This window comes from Sinohyriopsis cumingii, chromosome 17, assembly GCF_028554795.1.
Source record: "Sinohyriopsis cumingii isolate HCF-2022 chromosome 17, ASM2855479v2, whole genome shotgun sequence".
Lineage (NCBI taxonomy): Eukaryota > Metazoa > Mollusca > Bivalvia > Unionida > Unionidae > Sinohyriopsis > Sinohyriopsis cumingii.
In genome coordinates, this window is record NC_142977.1 from 32906532 (window position 1) to 32927248 (window position 20717).

Below are 20717 nucleotides of genomic sequence, written 5' to 3' on the forward strand. Positions count from 1 at the left end.
CACTATGTATTTTAAATCTACTAAATTCTATTCAAAATTTCAGTAGTTCGTATCAGGTAAATTTTCTGATCAATCCAACAATAACGCTTATTTATGTGAAAGACATAGTTTCTTTTACATAAGTTTGCAATTGATATTCGACCAGATCTTTTTTTTTTTATGCTTACATTTAGCCTATTTTCCGTTCTATACATATTCGCTAACAATCGCTTTATATTTCTGGAGCCGATAAATGTGCAAATATACCGCCATCTTCGAACAAAGCTAATCCTTCACTGTTTCCCCATAATTCACCGCATAGCGTTGTTTGGATGGAAGCTTCTCTAGATTTATTAACCTCAACGACGATTTCATAATCATGAAACAAAATGCTTTATAATCTAAACATGCTAAACAGGAAACACAGTCGCATATCGGCAATACGTATTTTTATAAATCCAAGATATTTGAGGGAGGTTTTTCCCCGCGGAATAGTACTTTGATTAAAGACCTTCGTCTGGTCTAAAATGAAAGTAGTTCGTCACCGGTTGCAGCGATGAAAGTTAAATAACCAATCCAAGCGTCTTTGATACAAGTGATGCAAACTCTTATGTGTTAATATCCATTGTATATTGACGTCACTCGATAAATAATCGAATACAGAGATATTAGGAGTTATTGGCCTTTGATGTTGGCTTTATGTTTCTCATTCATGCGACAAAGAAATGTAGCTGCTTAGCTAACCTTACTTTTCTTATCTCGGTCTGGCTACCTCAGCCTGTTTGTTTTAGTTATAATGTCTACGGGCTAGGAACTACTTTAAACAAGGGAAGTAACCCTTGTTGCCTTCTGCTTGTTTAAAAATCAAACACACACGGATAACTTTAACACAAGTATCAAACTAGTTTCGATGGGACAAATAAACATCTTCACCACCACCACCTCTAAAAACGAAAACTACAACAACAACAAGAATAACCCTACAATAATAACAGAAAAGTAAGAATAAATAAGCTAGATCACATCTTGTCAAATAAGGTAGGAGAGTAAATTCGTAAATGTTATCCACCCACTTGGTACCTATTCCATGTATACAGTACATTGGTTTTATTATGAAACTTTCTAACATTTTCTGAAACATAGCCAAGTATGAGACAGAAGACCTTTCCTTTCTTTTTGATGGCTGGGACACAAAATGAAATACACGCGTATCTGAAACCCAATAACTTGCAGCAATGGAAATAACAAAGCTGGGAGAGGGGAAAAAAGACGTGAAACGGTGATAGAGAGACGATTTACCAAAGTGGACGAAGAATATGCAGCAAATTGTGTTCTAGAGTATGAACAAGTGATTACCAAATGTTAAACAGTGAGACACATAAAGCTTTTCGAAGAATAGCTCAAAAAAGAAACAACGAGGGACGCTCAATGCACGAATTGCCAGCACGTGCCTTCACAAATATTGTTTCAAGAGTTTTCCTTTCCGTTTGTCAAAATGATGAATGTGAATGCAAGCCTACAACACCAACGGGAAAAAAATGAATATGTATTTACTATTATTACAAATACTTAATTTAAATGATAATGGATGATCAAATCAAATTATGCTTTACACATTTTAGATAACTTCAGTTTATTGAACGGGACATGAATGTGTGAATTAGCAAATGTATGAATCAAATAATGAACTGGTTACCATAATGTATAATGTAATGCACAAGACACTTACTCACATAACTTTAAAACGTTTATTTGTATAATGTAATGTACAAGACACTTACTCACATAACTTTAAAATGTTAATTTGTATAATGTAATGTACAAGACACTTACTCACATAACTTTAAAACGTTAATTTTGTTATATAATGAACTGGTTACCATACTGTATAATGTAATGTACAAGACACATACTCACATAACTTTAAAACGTTAATTTGTATAATGTAATGTACAAGACACTTACTCACATAACATTAAAACGTTAATTTTGTTATATAATGAACTGGTTACCATACTGTATAATGTAATGTATAAGACACATACTCACATAACTTTAAAACGTTAATTTGTATAATGTAATGTACAAGACACTTACTCACATAACATTAAAACGTTAATTTCGTTATATAATGAACTGGTTACCATACTGTATAATATAATGTACAAGACACTTACTCACATAACTTGAAAACGTTAATTCCGTTATATAATAAAGATCTTGACTACTACGCAAGTTATGGTCTCTCCAACGTAGATAATACATTATACAACACATGTGTGTGTGTGTGTGTGTGTGTGTGTCTAACTATTACCCCTAGCAACAGTACTTCTACGTTGTTATGTAATAGGTATGACGGTCGATTTGAGATGACACATACAATTTTAGTTTGGTCCATGGCCCTGAATTTTGCAAAACCAAGAGTGGCTCTAAAAAGTAAACAGATATACCTGACGAAGAAAGGGTACCCCCAAAAAACAAAAAACAAACAAACAACAAATTCATAACTGCTCACACCACCAGTGATGATGAATGACATCGATAAACTGTTTGAATCGTCGCTTTGGGACCCCAGCACAGCATCAAACGTATTGAACACTTCATTGTTTAATCATACGTTTAACTTCGGGATACGGGAAGGGATGAAGCAGCCACGGCCCTAGGATGTGCGGGGCCCAAGGCAGCATGCGGGGGTCAAGGCAACAAACGATGAGCGCGGGGCCCTTTGCAAAAAAATTGCATTGCCTGAAAGCGCGGGGCCCAAGGCGGTTGCCTCGTTCGCCTTGTCTAAGAGCCAGGCCTGGGATGAAGAACACAAAAGCATCAAGTGGGGAGATAACTCTTTAAAGCAAGATAGTGAACTTAATTTATATTATTGAGACTTTAACGAGGGACAGACGAAGACAAGGGGAGAAGAGGACTTAAGCAAAGCAAGCACCCCCAGCCCCCCAAAAAACCCAGGACGAACGCTAACCCTCTTTCCAGATAGGTGTCCTGGATGTGTCTACAACCATCTCTTAGATTTTTTGGATCTTCCATTCTACTTTGCCCCTGTAGCTCATGTGAATTCTAAATGAGCAATGATTATGGGTTACCAGTTGGAATAAGAAATTTAGTACCCTCAATTAAAGAATGGCAGTGAAACCAATCATGCCCGAGTTGGTTTCTAAACGCATTACAAACTCAAGCGTGAGACATTATTTGTCTAAACTAACTGAGAACAATGTTGCAAACACATAGGATATACACATCACTGGCCACAAATATCATCATCATCATCATCATCATCTCTCTCTCTCTCTCTCTCTCTCTCTCTCTCTCTCTCTCTCTCTCTCAACAATTACATCAAACGTAGTAGCATTTGTTGTGAAACCGGAAAATTTAATTGTCACAATATTCGCGACGCCTTTTAAAAAGCGACAAGATAGCAACTTTTAAAGAGACATTCGCTGTATTTTATATTCACTATTACATATGGATGAGGACCGCTCCGGTGGTCTAGTGGTTAGAGTGTCCACCTCGGATGCGGGAGGTCGTGGGTTCGATCCCCGGCCGAGTCATACCAAAGACTTATAAAAAATGATGCTAACAGCTGCCTCGCTTGGCAGTCAGCATTAAGAGGTTAGTGTTAGGACTGGTCGGCCTGGTGTCAGGTTAATGTGGCTGGGTGGGGGACATCATGCTACATATCTGCGGCATGATGGACTATTAATTTTATGTTCTCTACATTTGTTTCTCAGTACTGACCTTTCCACTGTGTGACAATCAATACAAATCACATGTTAATTTAAAATACCTTCAAAGATGACTTCACGGTGAAGTTCTTTCAAATGTTGACCTGCAATTTTTGAAAGTCTGGACTGTCAACAGAGCAGCATGTAAACAGAACACATATTTTACTTCCGGATCATCACTAAGGCCTTATTACTCACTGTGCACTGTCGCCGAAATACACACGCAAAACCACACCCTGAGCTCATATTCTCAAGAATATACAAATACCTTTAAATCCCTACCAAAAATGCATAAATATAACACTTCTATGACCACCAAAATAAGAGAGGAAATAATGTTCTAAAAATAGACTAGAACTACAGTGGGTACTGAACTGGAAGTACTAATTGTGACCCGATTCCTGATACCCCAGTGCTAGACATCACTATAAACTGCCACACTGCGATATGACTGAAAAATTGTTAAAGGCTACGTTAAAAATCCAAATGACACACACATACACACACACGCGCGCGCGCGCGCATATGAGTGACCTTGAGGTATGCCCTTTCATTAGTATATCCACAACGGCAGATGCATCATGCGTGTATAGTAGCGGCAGAATCGCATTACGTAAACCATGCACGGCGCATGCTCATCGATGTTCCTGTTTATCGAGTCGACCAGGCCCTAGTGACTATACCAATGAAAGGTACAAACAGATATGTACAATAATGCTGACCGGCAATACTACTACATGGAGAAAACTGCAAGTTCTTCCTCTGAATCGTCACAAGAAAACCAGTACTAGAAAATGGGCATCCAATTCCAATTTTGCGGTTTATCGGTTTATCACAACCATAATCTTCATTCCTAAAAAGTCCTTGTATTTATTTACTCTAGCAATCATATATACCCACCCAAAAATATCAACCCAACCCCCCCACCGCGCAAATTAATGCGTTGTTATGGCAACAAAGTGAACACTTTACAAGTCATGCAGATATTAGGTTCGGACCCAATCTTCTATTTACTTATCAAAGGTATCATGTACTTTGGTAATTTTCTGCCCTGTCCCTGTTTTAAAAAAACAAAAATTCTCTCAGGCGGCGTACATGTATCAGGTCTACTCATCGCTCATTTCGTTCTCGTAGTCATGCGGACCGATAACGTAAAGCTTATCGTCCATCGCTCATCTCACAGTTCTAACCATGCGAACTGATAACCCGAGGTTTTGTGCGCGGCGGCAGAATAATATTGTTTGTATATTTAATTTAGATTGTGTTCTTTATCCTTGACCCTGATTTTGGCATACATGACTATTGTAATGTAATATCTACATGAGTTTTAACGTATTAATATGTAGTAGACAAGATGTTTACTAACACTTACATTCAAGGCTTGACCTTGTGTACGAATAAATGAAGTTTACCATTAGAAATTACCCACATCCAGGGCATTCTACTGCTTGATAGGTGCGGTGCAAGTTTGATTATAAATAGAGGTTGTATAAAAAGGCTTCATTCTTCATTCGGTCTGTAGAATCACTTATTGCCGTGTTAAGATGTAATTTGAGTGGAATTATTGATTAAATTATTCAGTGTAATTACAAAGTGTTTTCTGACTTTTTGGACTAAAACACTACTTTGGAATTATTGAGGACTCATTAAAAGACCTTCTGGATTATATCACTGTAGTACATCAGGACATTCAAGATTTGTAATTTAGTCCGAACATTCTATACTTTTGGACTTATTATAGAACATTTATGATTATTGGGGATTTAATTCGCAATATTGAACGTTGCCCTTCAATTACATTTGTAACTTTGAGAAATAAATTTATTTGTTGATTTTACTAAACTTGTTGTTTTTGCTTCATTCTGTTATAGAGCTTAAGACCTAAGGTCCGAACAATATCCTCTGGGAAGGTAAAAAAACAAAAACTTACATTTTACGAGAAGAACATTTTTAAATGAATTTTCATCCACTTCTTTTAGCTAAAATGTTAGCATTTTTTTCAAAGCATTATAAGTTAATGACCTTAACAGCAATTAACAGTATCCAACCGACAAGTCATTATGATATAATCAAAATCTCGTTTGAAAAGCTTCTGAGGTGTGAGACTTTCACTGAAGGTAGTATAAAATATTGACAAGCCTGGGAGACGGGAGATATCTCTACCGTGGGTGTAGAGCAACCTCTGTACTATCAGTACGAAAACGGAAGTCTAAATCAGATTGTTATCAACGTAGAGGAGGTAAGAACCAACGCTTGGGAGCTAATATTTCTGCATTGTATGCGTCTAGTCATTCCGTAAAAAAAATAAAAAAAATATACAAATGATCAAGACTTATCATTATTGAACTCTTCACCTGTTACTTTAAACCGTGACAAATGAACACGTACAGATGTTTCTTCAACCGTTTCTTGCTATTTGGTGATAATATGTAGCGGTAAAAATAATTCCATATGTGGTAGTTAACGGTATGAGTCGAGAGAAGAAACATGTTCACACCGCTTCTACTGACCTAAAGGTCAAGAGCTCTTCGAATACGCAGGATGTCCTATCTTTCCAGTATTCAAATAAAGGGGGGGGGGGGGGGTCATTTTAAACGTATAGAAAACTATGAACAACAATGCATCGATGGTGGTTAAAGATTGATTTAAATTATAATGTTGAAGCTATTCTAATTGAATTGTAAGTTGATTTATTGTACTATATAATATAAATCGACGTACTATATAGGTGCTTCTTTTCAAGGAACACGAGACAGAATAGCTATCAAATTAAAGTGTTACTGAATTTATTTTACAAGTGTAACAACTAATTGGACTGAATTATATGCATATAAAGAATTTTAAAGTCAGGATTTTGCCGGTTACCATTTTTGTGCTAAATAAGTCAGTTAAGAGATAGTTGACCCAGATTATACTGCGTCCTCTGGACATGTATACGTTATACTGCATCCTCCGGACACACATACGTTATACTGCATCCTCCGGACATGTATGCGTTATAATGCATTCTCCGGACATGCATACGTTATACTGCATCCTCCGGTCATGTATACGTTATACTGCATCCTCCAGACACACATACGTTATACTGCATCCTCCGGACATGTATGCGTTATACTGCATTCTCCGGACATGCATACGTTATACTGCATCCTCCGGTCATGTATACGTTATACTGCATCCTTCGGACATGTATGCGCTATACTGCATCCTCCGGACATGCATACGTTATACTGCATCCTCCGGTCATGTATACGTTATACTGCATCCTTAGGACATGTATACGTTATACTGCATCCTTAGGACATGTATACGTTATACTGCATCCTTAGGACATGTATACGTTATACTGCATCCTTAGGACATGTATACGTTATACTGCATCCTTCGGACACGCATACGCTATACTGCATCCTCCGGACATGCATACGTTATACTGCATCCTCCGGAAAGAATGCGTTATGATGTGAACGACTCAAATTTTGGAAGAAGGATAATCTTAAAGCTAACTGATTAATATGGAAAGTGACGTCTACAGGCTACTAAATGCAAGCTGAGCTTATCGGTTTCTTTCACATTTTGATATTGTTCGAACCCTGTCATAAGATTAAAAGTGTACCGTGCCATTCAAGTGTGTGGTGAATAATATGCAATCATTTCATTTAATCTTATCTTGTCTGGGCCAAATGACAAAATTCCCAGGCCCATTACGCAGACACTATTTTTGCATACTAGAACTTCACACGAACAAAGAGATCTGTTTTTAAGGAAACTTTGACGTGATGCCTTTGAATAGATTTTTGTCTATTTTCTACACAGCATGTGTCTTGTTTGCATGGAGAGTATTCCTAACTCGCGGGGAATTCGTCGACTTGACACTGAATGAAAATCAATCTGGCGTCGAGGTAAGGTACCGCAAAATTCATGTAAAACACTGTCTGGTCCATTGATGTCGCACTGGTAATATTTTTGTTTCCTGTGAGGGCAGCAATCGCTACCCGGTATTTTCATCCACTATGGTTACCTAATGCTACACGGTCTCTTCCAGCACTATAAGGATACCCGTCGCTAACTGGTTTCTTACTGCGCGATTACGGCTGACATCCCGTATCTGAGATCCTGATCCCAGATTCAATCGCCAGTGTAATCATATTCCTCGAACTGAGAATTTCCAGTATCGTTTTTATTGCCTGATTGGCGAAAATTAACTTTTAGCAGGTACCAATAATCAAAAATCAGTCTAAATATCACACGTCCTTATAGAAGAGCTTGAAGCTACTAATATAGAATGCCTCCAGACATGTATACGTTATACTGCATCCTCCGGACATGTATACGTTATACTGCATCCTCCGAACATGCATACGTTATACTGCATCCTCCGAACATGCATACGTTATACTGCATCCTCCTGACATGCATTCGTTATACTGCATCATTCGGACATGCATACGTTATACTGCATCCTCCTGACATGCATACGTTATACTGCATCCTCCGGACATGTATACGTTATATTGCATCCTCGGACATGCATACGTTATACTGCATCCTCCTGACATGCATACGTTATACTGCATCCTCCCGACATGCATACTGCATCCTCCGGACATGTATACCGGAGAATACAGCGACTTTGTAAGGCTTCTTAGGTTGATCTGTTTGCATGAACTAAAGGGGAAACACCAAGAATTCCTTTATTTTTCTTTGTAAGATTTTTCTTCCCTTGAAAAGAAATCACAGTTCCATCGGTACTTAAATCCTTCTTTTGGGCAAGGTGTCCTATTGCTCCAACGCTGATTGTTCGTTGTGTCCTTGATTCCATTGTTGGTAGTAACCGCGAAATCCACAAACTTGGTACCTCGAGTAAAACAGTGAATTTACAAATGTTTATAATTTTTATGGTATTGTTACTAAGTTAGTATTTTTGTTAATTCCTTTTATTAAATTATTATTTTTATAATGTTTGAAATTTGTTCACTTTTCTCTTTTTAATCCATAGGTAGTTGAGACTGTAGCAACTCTCATCCGGGAAACGTGCATCCTTGATGATCATTTGTTTCTGAGACGCATGGCTGCCATAGAGACGCATAACGGTCTTGACCCAGCAACATTTCGTACAGGATACAATGGCGGGATATGGAATGTATGCATATTCGTTTGTTGTTGTGTTTTTTTTTTTTTTTTCTTCTCTTCATATAATAAGAAAATTAACAGGAAAACTTTGAATTTTGAATACATGTAGACCCATATATAAAATAAGTAAGGTTATGTGAAATGGCAGGAACAGCACAAAATGTAGGAAAGAATAACAAAATCACTGCTAAAATGCGGAAGACTCTTTAATTACTAGTTTGAATGTCACACCTCTCTATGTACAAAGAAACTGTCTCATGATGAAAGTATAAAATAACTGAAGAGATTTATTCTAATAAATATACATAATACATGTAGCTAATTAAGATGGATCAATGAATGGTAAACATTGCTTTTATTTACATGTAAAGCGAATACGGCGTGCTTTAAAACCCGTTGACAAAACGTTTCATAATGTATTTTATGAAAGGTCAGTGGTCATACGTACACATATCATCTGCATTTGCTGCCTCATTACATACAACACACTGATTTTCAACTTTAGAGCATTCGCACAATTATATCGCGCGCTGTGAAATAGATATTTCGCAAACAACATATGGTTGTTCACGAAAGAAGTTTTCAACCCTTACTAGGCCGGAGTTAAACATCTGTATCTGTAACGGATCAATATTTGGTTGCAATCTCTTTCCAGCCATATTGCTTTCTACACCGCGTTAAACATATGTAACTGTAACGGATCAATATTTGGTTACAACCTCTTTCCGGATTTATTGCTTTCTACACTGTGTTAAACATCTATATCTGCAATGGATCAATATTTGGCTACAACCTCTTTCTGAGGCTTTATTTATTTATACACCGTGTTATTCACCTATATTTGTAACGGATCAGTATTTGGTTACAATATTGTTCTGAGGCTATATTTGTTTCTACGCCGTGTTCAGCATCTCTGTCACGGATCAATATTTGCTTACAGTCTCTTTCCGAGGATATTTTGCTTTCTACACCATGTTAAACAGCTGTATCTGTAACGGACCAATATTTGGTTACAATCTCTTTCTTCGGCTATGTTGTTTTCTACACGTTTAATATATGGTCTGCTTGCGTGTCACAGCAAACGGATGAACGTGCAGAATGACAAAGCCACCTAGTCGTTTGAAAAAAAAGCAAACAACATAAAATGTTAAAACTCAAATTGGTCGATAACTCTAAAGCTGGAAATAATATCAGTGAATATCATACAGTATAAATAATACTGAAAAGTTATTCTGCTAAAAGGAACTGCAAAACACACGATAATCATACAGAATAAACGTGGTTTTTCGTACTTGCTCGAAGGAATTGTCTAACATATTCCATGAAACATGTAGCTTACATTCATTTTTGCACGATATCTTCTCTCAACATCTATTTCTACTAAACAACAGGTTGATGAAAGAATGTTCAACGAGACAAAGTACTCTAATGGCTCTTTGAAATCTTTCCACGACCTTATACGTCATACTCTAAATATCGACTGGTCCCGTGTCACGTGGTCAGATCTCCGGAAGCCACTTTACTCTGGACTTGCTGCCTCTCTCTATATCATAAAACAGACGAACAATGCAGTTCCAATACAGCTGGAGAATCAGGCTAACATATGGAGTAGAATCGGTTCCCCAAGATCTGCACATGACTTTTTCCTTGTTGGAGCCAATGTCACGAAAGGTTTTCAATTTCTCTTTTAATTTTGCGTTCTAGTACCTATATAAAATACCTATTGAATTTAATTTCGTACAATATATTATTTCTTCACAGTTCCTTCGATGCCGTGGGGATGATGCGCTAGCTCACTTATATGCGCCATCGGATGCGTTTGTGGTGGTCCGATCTCATGAACATTTTCTGTCAGATTTCGTGACTTAAAATATGTTCTTGCTTACATTCAAAAACAACATTTTTTGTTCAATGAAACATAAAAAATCAGAAATTTGTTTTCAATTGAAACTAATTCTATATCAATTCAAACAAAAGCATGTTTTATATTAACTTTATTTTCTGTTTCATTGATAAAGTTCCCCATAGCGACATGAAGTTTACTCATTTATAGAGATGCGCACTAATCAATCATCTTGCCAAGTTTTCAAATGTGATGGTAAGACCCAGTTAAACATTGGTTTAAACAGCAACGCCACACCATATTTCAAAATCAAGGATAAGACCCGGTTATACGTTGGTCCAAATAGCGGCGTTACGCATTTATAACAAATTCGACAAACATATCAGAAAAAATGATCAATTGTTTCATGGTCAGAACATAGCTGAGCTCCATTTTACCTCTGTCAACATCTGGGTTTTTGCAATGATCTACGAAATGTAATGTGAAATATTCACGGAGTTGTAAACTGTAGATTTTAGATCACCTAGGTCTGTCATGTTGTATATGTGTAGTCATGTTGTATATGTGTAGTCATGTTGTATATGTCTAGTCATGTTGTATATGTATAGTCATGTTGCATATGTGTAGTCATGTTGTATATGTGTAGTCATGTTGTATATATATAGTCATATTGGACATGTGTATGTCATGTTGTATATGTGTAGTCATGTTGTATATGTGTAGTCATGTTGTATATGTGTAGTCATATTCTATATGTCTAGTCATGTTGTATATGTATAGTCATGTTGCATATGTGTAGTCATTTTGTATATGTGAGGTCATGTTCTATATATGTAGTCATGTTGCATATGTGTAGTCATGTTGTATATGTGTAGTCATGTTGTATATGTGTAGTCATGTTGTATATTGGTAGTCATGTTGTATATGTATAGTCATATTGTATATGTGTAGTCATGTTGTATATGTGTAGTCATGTTCTATATGTGTAGTCATGTTGCATATGTTTAGTCATGTTGCATATGTGTAGTCATGTTCTATATGTGTAGTCATGTTGCATATGTGTAGTCATGTTGTATATGTGTAGCCATGTTGTATATGTGTAGTCATGTTGTTTATGTGTAATCATGTTGTATGTTTGTAGTCATGTTCTATATGTGTAGTCATGTTGTATATGTATAGTCATATTGGATATGTGTATGTCATGTTGTATATGTGTAGTCATGTTGTATATGTGTAGTCATGTTGTATATGTGTAGTCATGTTGTATATGTGTAGTCATGTTCTATATGTGTAGTCATGTTGTATATTTGTAATCATGTTTTATATGTGAAGTCATGTTCTGTATGTGTAGTCATGTTCTGTATGTGTAGTCATGTTGTATATTTGTAGTCATGTTTTATATGTGAAGTCATGTTCTATATTGCATCAAAAATCAAAAATTAGATTATGCGCCAGAAAAAGACAACAGTAAATAGAGTGGAGGGAAATGAACTCGGAATAGACTACATGGGCAGAGGGACCCCTTCTCTTACTTGGGAACATTATCTATATATGGAATCTGGATTACATTTAAAATAGTGAGTTAATGCTTTAAGAGTTGGAATGGTATGAAATTTGATAGTCACACACAATTACAGCTATATATAAAGATGTTTTGTTTTGATAGGCCATTATAAATGTTATTTAAATGCTATGTTCCAGTGCAGAGTTCCTTGTAACACTATTTGCTATGTAAAAACATTATATATGTTCTAAATGTAATTGTACATAGTATGTTATGTATTGGCAATAAAATATGCATTACAAATTATTGGTTGAACTCATTGTCAAATAATAGGGAGGAAATTGCTCAAGGAGAAGAATCTTCTTTTGCTAAAATATTAATAATTCCCATATTGTGGTTAATATTAGAAACAGACGGACGTCCCTCTGGGATATTCAAATTGCTGTGTAATCAAGTAGAAGCACAATTATGTAATTGGTTTCGTTTAAGGCTATGTAAATATTGCTTTGACTGCCATAAATGCATTTCAGGATGCAATCTGGATAAAGAATTGGACGTGGTTATCGCCCTTGACTTTGCACATATCGACCCTTTTGATCTGGTTCGCCTACAATTCGCACTTAGAGATATGCTTACTGGTTTTCATAAGAACCAAGGACAAACACGTGTAGGAATAGTCGCTAGAAGAGGTATCCCAAACGTAACTTGGTACTTGAACAGCCAGGTTCCTGGATATGACGTTACACATCTTCTTAACGCGCTCAAATACACGCCTGGTTCAACAGGAGCCGAAGAGATTTTACAATTTACAAACGACATTATGTTCACATCCGAGAAAGGAATGAGATCCGGATCTTCCAAGGCTGTCGTCTTGATAACAGATGGTCAGTTGACCAATCTAATTAAAACAGACGCGGAGGCGACTCGATTGAGAGCAAAAGGAATTAGTCTACTTATCATAGGCGTTGGGAATACATTCGATACCAGAACGTTTCGCCAATTAGCAAGTCAACCGCTATGCTCAAATTTCAAACATGTAAATGACTTTGTGGAGTTAGATTCTTTGGCCTTCGAACTACAAGATGCCTTGTGTAGGGGTAAGCCGCTTTAACTATCTATATTAATACGGTATTTTGTTTATGTAAAATGTTTCACAGGACTTAGTTGTTTTAAGTGCATCAGCCCTGCCCAAACAATCTGAATTCAGGCAAGAATCTCCTTCGCATGGGCAGAAACATGTTTTTCATCACGCACGGTATATGTCTTTTTCTGAATCATGTGTCACCGACTGTATTAGCTTTATCATGTCACCTTTTAAGGCAGTCATTGGGCAAACGAACAGGTATATTAGTTTTGTTTCTTGCTAAATTCGAAATAAAATTTAAAAGTGATATCAGTTTCAGTAGATAAACACATATTTTCAAAACAGGCATAATTGTTTGTTACCAAATCCCCTTGAACTTCTGTCTTCGATAATTACGGTAATATGTAAAACGGAGTCCAGTATTTGTGTTCTGAAATATATAAATCCATCTAAGACATGACCTTTAAACAAATTCCATCATCACATTTTCTAACTATATGACAAGTAAAATTTTATAATGGTTCTACGTTTTGGGGCGGGTGGTGAATCTACGATTATAGCCGCGGTTTCTAAGTTGTTTGAGCCTCGGGCTCCATGGTACTCGGGTTCAATACCTGCCCAGGACAGTCCAGATCGTCAATGTGTCTTTGGGAGCGGCTCTAGCTCCCTATTCACCGGCATGATACAGTCAGTAACTTGTGAAAAGTGCCGTTAAAAGAAATCAACCACAAACCAACCAACCAACCATCAAATAAAACAATTATAAACTGTTCAATTTGAATTAAAGTTGAGAGAATCTAAGAAACAAATATCACCGTAATGTTTTGCTATGACAAGTGTTAATTGTTATCTAAACGCGGAGGTGATTTGTTTTCTAAGTTAAAAAGATTAAAGTTGTCCTCCTTGCTGATGTAAAACAGTTTGAAAGCAAATCGTCCGAGATCCAAGCCAAGTTACACTTGAATCCATGATTGAAATAAATAGCTTTTAAGTATAGATTTTTTTTAAAAAAATATTATTTACTTTTTGCGCTGGTGGGGTTTTAATCTTGAAACGATAGTTCCTCCTGGCGCATTTCAGATAACAACGTTTTTTCTATGTAAAATACTACAGTATTAAATATTAAAAATTTATATTGGCTTAATTGCATGTAAAAACAATTTACAATTTACGGAAAACTATTTTAAACGTTTTCATTTCTTGGTTCCACAACTGAAATTACTTTTTGGGTAATCAGTTTATATTTCAAAAAATACCTCACGTTCAAACTTAAGTATTATCTTTCTTTCTTCTAGTTCCTGCTCTTTTAACTGATGGAATATATTCGTACCCGTGTAGCAGAGTGGTTCACCTGATAATCGGAGACACTTCGAAAGGACAGAGTGTAAAGGTATTTGACAGGACGCGTTTTACAGTCTGACAGAACGCGTTTGACAGTATCATGTTTGAAGTCTGTACGGAATAGCATCTCTATTCGTTCCTCACAACAAATGCTCCTCCGTATAACGCGACTCATTGTAATACGCCACCACTGACACATTAATTCCTCATCCCTCCGTATACCACATCTCCTAAAACAACAAATTGTACAGTAACGCGCCACAAATATTACATTGGTTCCTTAGAACAAATGCCACTCCATATACCACAGCTCTTTTGCAACAAATTGTTTTGCAATACGCCACCACCTATATGGTGATTCCTCACTTTAATATCCCTTCTGTACACCGCATCTCCTAAAACAATAAACTGTGTTGTAAAACATCGTCACTTACACAATGGTTCCGTATTACAATCAACCCTCCGTATATCACAGATTCTAATATAATACATTAATATTTATATATCACCACCACGTGTACCGTGATCATAATCATTATAATCACCTCTCCGGAGACCGCGTTCACTAATATAACACATTATATCACGTATATCAACATCATGTATACAGTGGTTCCTCACTAGATTTCACCCCTCCGCATAGTGCATGTCCAAGTTCAACAAATTGTATGACATAACATCAGAACTTATACAACTGTTCCTTACAATATGAACCCCCGTCGGTACACATCAGTTCCTTACACAACCAACTGGGTGGCACAGCACTAGAACTTACACCGTAGTTCATCACTATTTGTCACTCTCAGCGTACCACGGTTCCTAATGCTACAAATTATGTAGTATAGCGCCACCACTTACACAGTGCTTCCTCACTATATTCACCCTGTCTGGTATAGCACCACCACAAATACAGTGGCGTTTCTCTATAATCACCCCTCCGGCCCAAAATTGTTGACGCTCTCCTTAGGAACACAACGAATTGTATAATTTACTCTTATATACAAACAGGAACATTTAAATATGAATTCGGAACAACTGATTAGCCATTGCAACGTTTACCGATTATATTCTAAAACTTCTGACATCTCTAACATAAGGTCGAAGTAATTGGGTTAAAATAAAAATCATTGTAACTATGTGTTTTCAGTCCATTTTAAAAATGAAACATAATTTTTCTGTTGTGACAAGATTTTTTTTATAAAGCCATGCCTGAAGTTTAAAGCGTCCCTTCATCCTGCATCAGCACCATTAGTTTTACGTCTGCCTCACTCGATGAAAAGATATTTTTTCTTCTTTTTTGGGAGGGTGGCAGTAAGATGTTCTATTATTTGAAATGTACGTTCAGTAGGTTTCTATTTGTACACATTAGGATACTGTAGTCACTTTTGTATTCAGAAATGCATAACCTTTGTTAAATAACCGTCTTTACATCATTTTTTGATCCCGAGTCGATATCCAGTTCCTGTATATGTAAGGGTAACGGAAGCTCCCATCCAACGTAGGTGATTTTCTTCGTGTTTGATGATTTCCTCCACCCAATATATCAATTTGCGTTTGAGCCTTAAAGAGGAGAGAAATTTTTTGTGCAAGCAAAGTAGATCAAGTTAATGTTCAAAAGTATCTCGAAAGTGAAAGTCCACGTAAAATTTGCACTTTCTGTATGTAAGTGTTATATGAATGCATTAATCTATTCTACTTTTTTCCCAATTTGAGGTGACACCAGCGACAGAAGAGATGGCAATTTATACTTCATTCGTATATCAGACCCCTGATAATATCTTGCATGACGTAAAGTTCACTTCAAACTCAACTGTAAACCAAGTGCTGTTTCTCAGAGGCTCTGACAATATGTACGTAACTGTCAAGGGGGGAAACTCGTGCACCGGAAGTTTCACAGTCGAACTTCGGAGTGGAGATATTTTTAACAGTAAGATGCTTTACCATTTTTAAACGTTTTGTGAATAACTTTTACAATAGCAAACAATTTACTTTTTGCGTACAATATTTGGCACCCAGTGCAAATCAGCATACTTTCAGGACTTTTTTTCTTAAATTAAAATTCTATCCAAATGCATGACCTAATAATCCTCTTTTAGTGTAATTCAATTTTCACGAATGCCTTAAGCTGCGCATATTGGCGTCTGAACATTTTCGCATATTATTGACCGTCCATGTTGTTGTATATACTAAACTTTACCAAAAACAATCACGAATTGAGTTTCTGCGAATTCCTACATTGTTGTGATATATTTTCTTTTATGATACTGTTTCTTAATGATTCATACTGCATTTTGATGGTGATTATTTGTATAGAAATGTATAAAACAATCCATTTAATAAGGATCCGGATTATTTGAGGTTTGGCACTAGGCCTATTACTTGTTATTTTGGAATTTTTAGTTCCTTATCTAATATTATGTGTTTCTTTGTTTCACACATTTTGGGAAGAAAACACAGGCAGTTGGAATAAAAAGTTAAGCAACACATTAGAGAATCTAAAAACGTAATTGCTTGATAATTTGACGCTTCATTTTTATATTACATGGCTAATTTAGATAACTAAAACTGATTATTTTTACCTACATCTAGTACGCAATATGTAAATGAAGGACTTTAACGTTTTACCTACATGTAGTACCCAATATATAAACATAATTTTATTTCCTTTTCCTTTCATCTTGTATCCAATATATAAATAATGGGTTATATGCTGTTCCCTACATCTTCCCTAACCAAGGTTCCGATATATTAACCCTATTTACACCCTAGCGGATCGAGCAAATATTTTAAAGCTTTGTCCTAGCGACATCTATTGGATTTCATTAGTTGCCTCCCTTAGTATGTAATGCCAACTAGCCAAAAGCAGGTAACAGCTGTGCATTAAATATCGGCCGACAATGTTGGAGTCTATTGACTTCAAAAGGATACATTGTAAGTTTAACATGGAAAGTATGAATACGTACCAGAGAGAAGCCATTAAAGGTGCATTTGCTTATTTATGAGACAATTCAAGTTACGTGTTCCCTTTGTCTTAATCATGTACGGACAGTGTTTAGATCTGTACAACTTAATTTTGACTGGATGCAGTGGCTTGCCGCAACCAATGAAATTCACAGATCCGAACATGATAAATATTTGCCTGATTCACCAAGGTGTACATAGGGTTATCATATCGGAACCTTGGCTAGCGAAGATGCTTACAGCTAGTTCCCAAAATGTAAATGAAGGGTTTTATCCATAACTAACATCTAGTACGAAACATATAAATGAAGGTTTTCTTTTTCCAAAGATAACATCTAGTACCCAGCACGTAAATGAGAGGTTTTATCCATTACTAGCATCTAGTACCCAACAAATAAATGAAAAAATCTTTCATTTATTTATCCATAGCTAACATCTAGTACCCAACATGTAAATGAAAGGTTTTATCCATAACTAACATCTAGCACCCAACACGTCAATGAAGGGTTTTATCCATAACTAACATCTAGTATCCAAGACGTAAATGAAGGGTTTTATCCATAACTAACATCTAGTACCCAATAAGTAAATGAAGGGTTTTATCCATAACTAACATCTAGTATCCTTAACGTAAATGAAAGGTTTTATCCATAACTAACATCTAATACCCAACAAATAAATGAAAGGTTTTATCCTTTTCCCTACATCTAGTATCCAAGACGTAAATGAAGGGTTTTATCCATAACTAACATCTAGTACCCAATAAGTAAATGAAGGGTTTTATCCTTTTCTCTACATCTAGTACCCAACACGTAAATGAAGGGTTTTATCTATAACTAACATCCCCCTGAATTCAAAGACTATCCATATTCATGATATTCGTGCAAAAGGTTGTATGTATAATGCAGTTTTCCGTTAGTTAGATGAATGGTATTTGAATACTAAATCAAAGTTCCTTTTACTTTAGGTTCCACAGGAAAATGCATAGTTGGGAGCACTGTCCGTGATTGTACATCACTCGAAATGAATCTGGTCCTAAAGGACACACTATTGATTCCAGGTATGAGAATGATAATGAGAACGATTATTATTATTATTATTATTATTATTATTATTATCATTATTATTATTATTATTATTATTATTATTATTATTATTATTATTATTATTATTATTATTATTATTATTATTATTATTTTACTGCTGCTACTACTACCGGTATTAGTACTATCTCATCTAATTCCACAGAGATTATTCGCAACAGCAAGATTATTGCTAACTATCCTCATTTTCACTGGATGGGATTTCGGAAACCATTTAACTGTATTGCTCCAAATTTAAATAATGACTATATAAAATTGCATTTAAATATAGCCATCTGAATTAGTCCATACGTTTTGAACACTATGTACTCAATGCAACGTTTGTTGTTCTTTTTCAGATCGAAAATCTCCCAATATATGCGGAGGTCCCTCCGCACAACCGAGATTTTATCCTAAAGTAAATGACAGTACTAAGTTTCTAATTTGCGACCGAAAAGGGGATTTATACCTGGGATTGTGCCCCTTGAGTTCGAAATGCGTACTGTTCAGTACAGAATGTAAAAACACGAATCCCTGCACGAGCGAGTTAATAATGAGTGGTGTCCAATTTCATCAAGAGCAATGTGGCGATACATCAAATTACATTAAGTGTAATCAGTATGGAGTGGCCGAAGTTACACCCTGTCCACTTGGTCTCGTCTGGGATCAAGTTTCGAGAAGATGCATTTTCAGATTCGTACACAGCGTAATTTCCGGTACAGACAACACAAATATAACAAATCCATGCACGCATGCCCAAGGAGAACACATTTACTACCCGTATCCAAATAACCCATCAAAGTACATATTCTGTGATGGCAACGGAAATGGTTTTGAGAGTAATTGCCCTCCCCAGACGCTGTGGAACCAAATGATAAAATCATGTGTCAATCCGGAACCACTTTTGATTGGCCGTTAATTGCAACAATTAGGGCTAATACGTTGCTGTATATATTGACACCTAGTTTTCAGGTCTCACTGGACAGTTTATCTGGTGAATTTTCATCCAACAATGACCAATTACAGAAAAATGAGAATAATTTTACACTGAAGATACAAATAAAAACAAACTAATGATTTTTGTAGAAAGCATACATGTGAGATTTTGACTGCAGTAATCAGGTTAATTCCTGATGCAACTGGTGTTTTTTATACTGAACCAGCGGTGCCACCAACCCCTAAATTTTACATTCGTACATTCATTTTTGACAAGAAATAGCTATTCTGAATATTTTCCTGTGACAAGGCAGCTAAAAGAATCAGTATGTGCCTTATGCATGAATAAAGTTCACTAGTACTATAACAAATTAGCATACTTTTCATCACCCCTCAACCATCTAGATTTTTAGATATTTACCTCTGTAGCGGACACACATAAATACGTAAGCCAAGTCGGCAGCTCATTTGCAGCCCAAGTTACGCATTTGATCTCCAATGCTCATCTAACTGTGACAGGCAGTCACCAACAAGCCAACCTATTTCCAAGCCTAACTCAAAGTAAATCTAAACCACATTACATATTTAGCTTATGTGTGAATTTATAAATGCTAGGCTTGTAATAATTAGGTTCATGCCTTCTACCTTAAAAATTGGGGGGGGGGGGGTCAAAATACAAAACTATCCAGTGAGACCTCAAAAACCTATCGTCTGCTTTAGTCGGGAACAGAGTTAATTAATTTGTATGTATTTATAACATATTAAATAAATTCTGATGAATACCCTTTGAGTGTGATTCATTTGTATTCCGAATGACCTCTGGGCTGAACGTAACTTGAATATCTGCGTTTAGCTGATGTTTACAAATTAATTCATTGATATTCCTCATATTGCTGTCACAGACCTGTCTGTATTATTGTTCACCACAATAGTAGATATTCCATCAAACCACATGATGTCAAAATTATCAGTGACAGTCAGAAGATATTCGATCAAACCATGTGATGTCAAAATTGTCTGGATGTATACAGTGCTTGACCTGCCTTTATTACTGCCAACCGAAACAGTTACCAGATATTATGTTGAGCCATATGGCATCACATTTTTCTGGATATAA

The 20717-nt window shown here is 36.2% G+C and overlaps 1 protein-coding gene across 2 annotated transcripts; it reads left to right on the plus strand.

Moving 5' to 3' along the window:
• Positions 1-7398: 7398 nt before the first annotated feature.
• Positions 7399-20282, plus strand: LOC149778381 (uncharacterized). 2 transcript variants are annotated; one of them, XM_089939206.1, is made up of 8 exons: positions 7399-7618; positions 8716-8859; positions 10241-10520; positions 12727-13293; positions 14576-14670; positions 16329-16548; positions 18550-18642; positions 19024-20282. In XM_089939206.1, the coding sequence occupies exons 1-8, from the start codon at positions 7496-7498 to the stop codon at positions 19581-19583; spliced, it is 2082 nt and encodes a 693-aa protein (XP_089795332.1). In that variant the 5' UTR covers positions 7399-7495; the 3' UTR covers positions 19584-20282. The 2 variants fall into 2 exon arrangements, with proteins under 2 accessions (XP_089795332.1, XP_089795333.1); XM_089939207.1 differs by having other exon boundaries at positions 7400-7618; positions 16335-16548.
• The last annotated feature ends 435 nt before the right edge of the window (positions 20283-20717 follow it).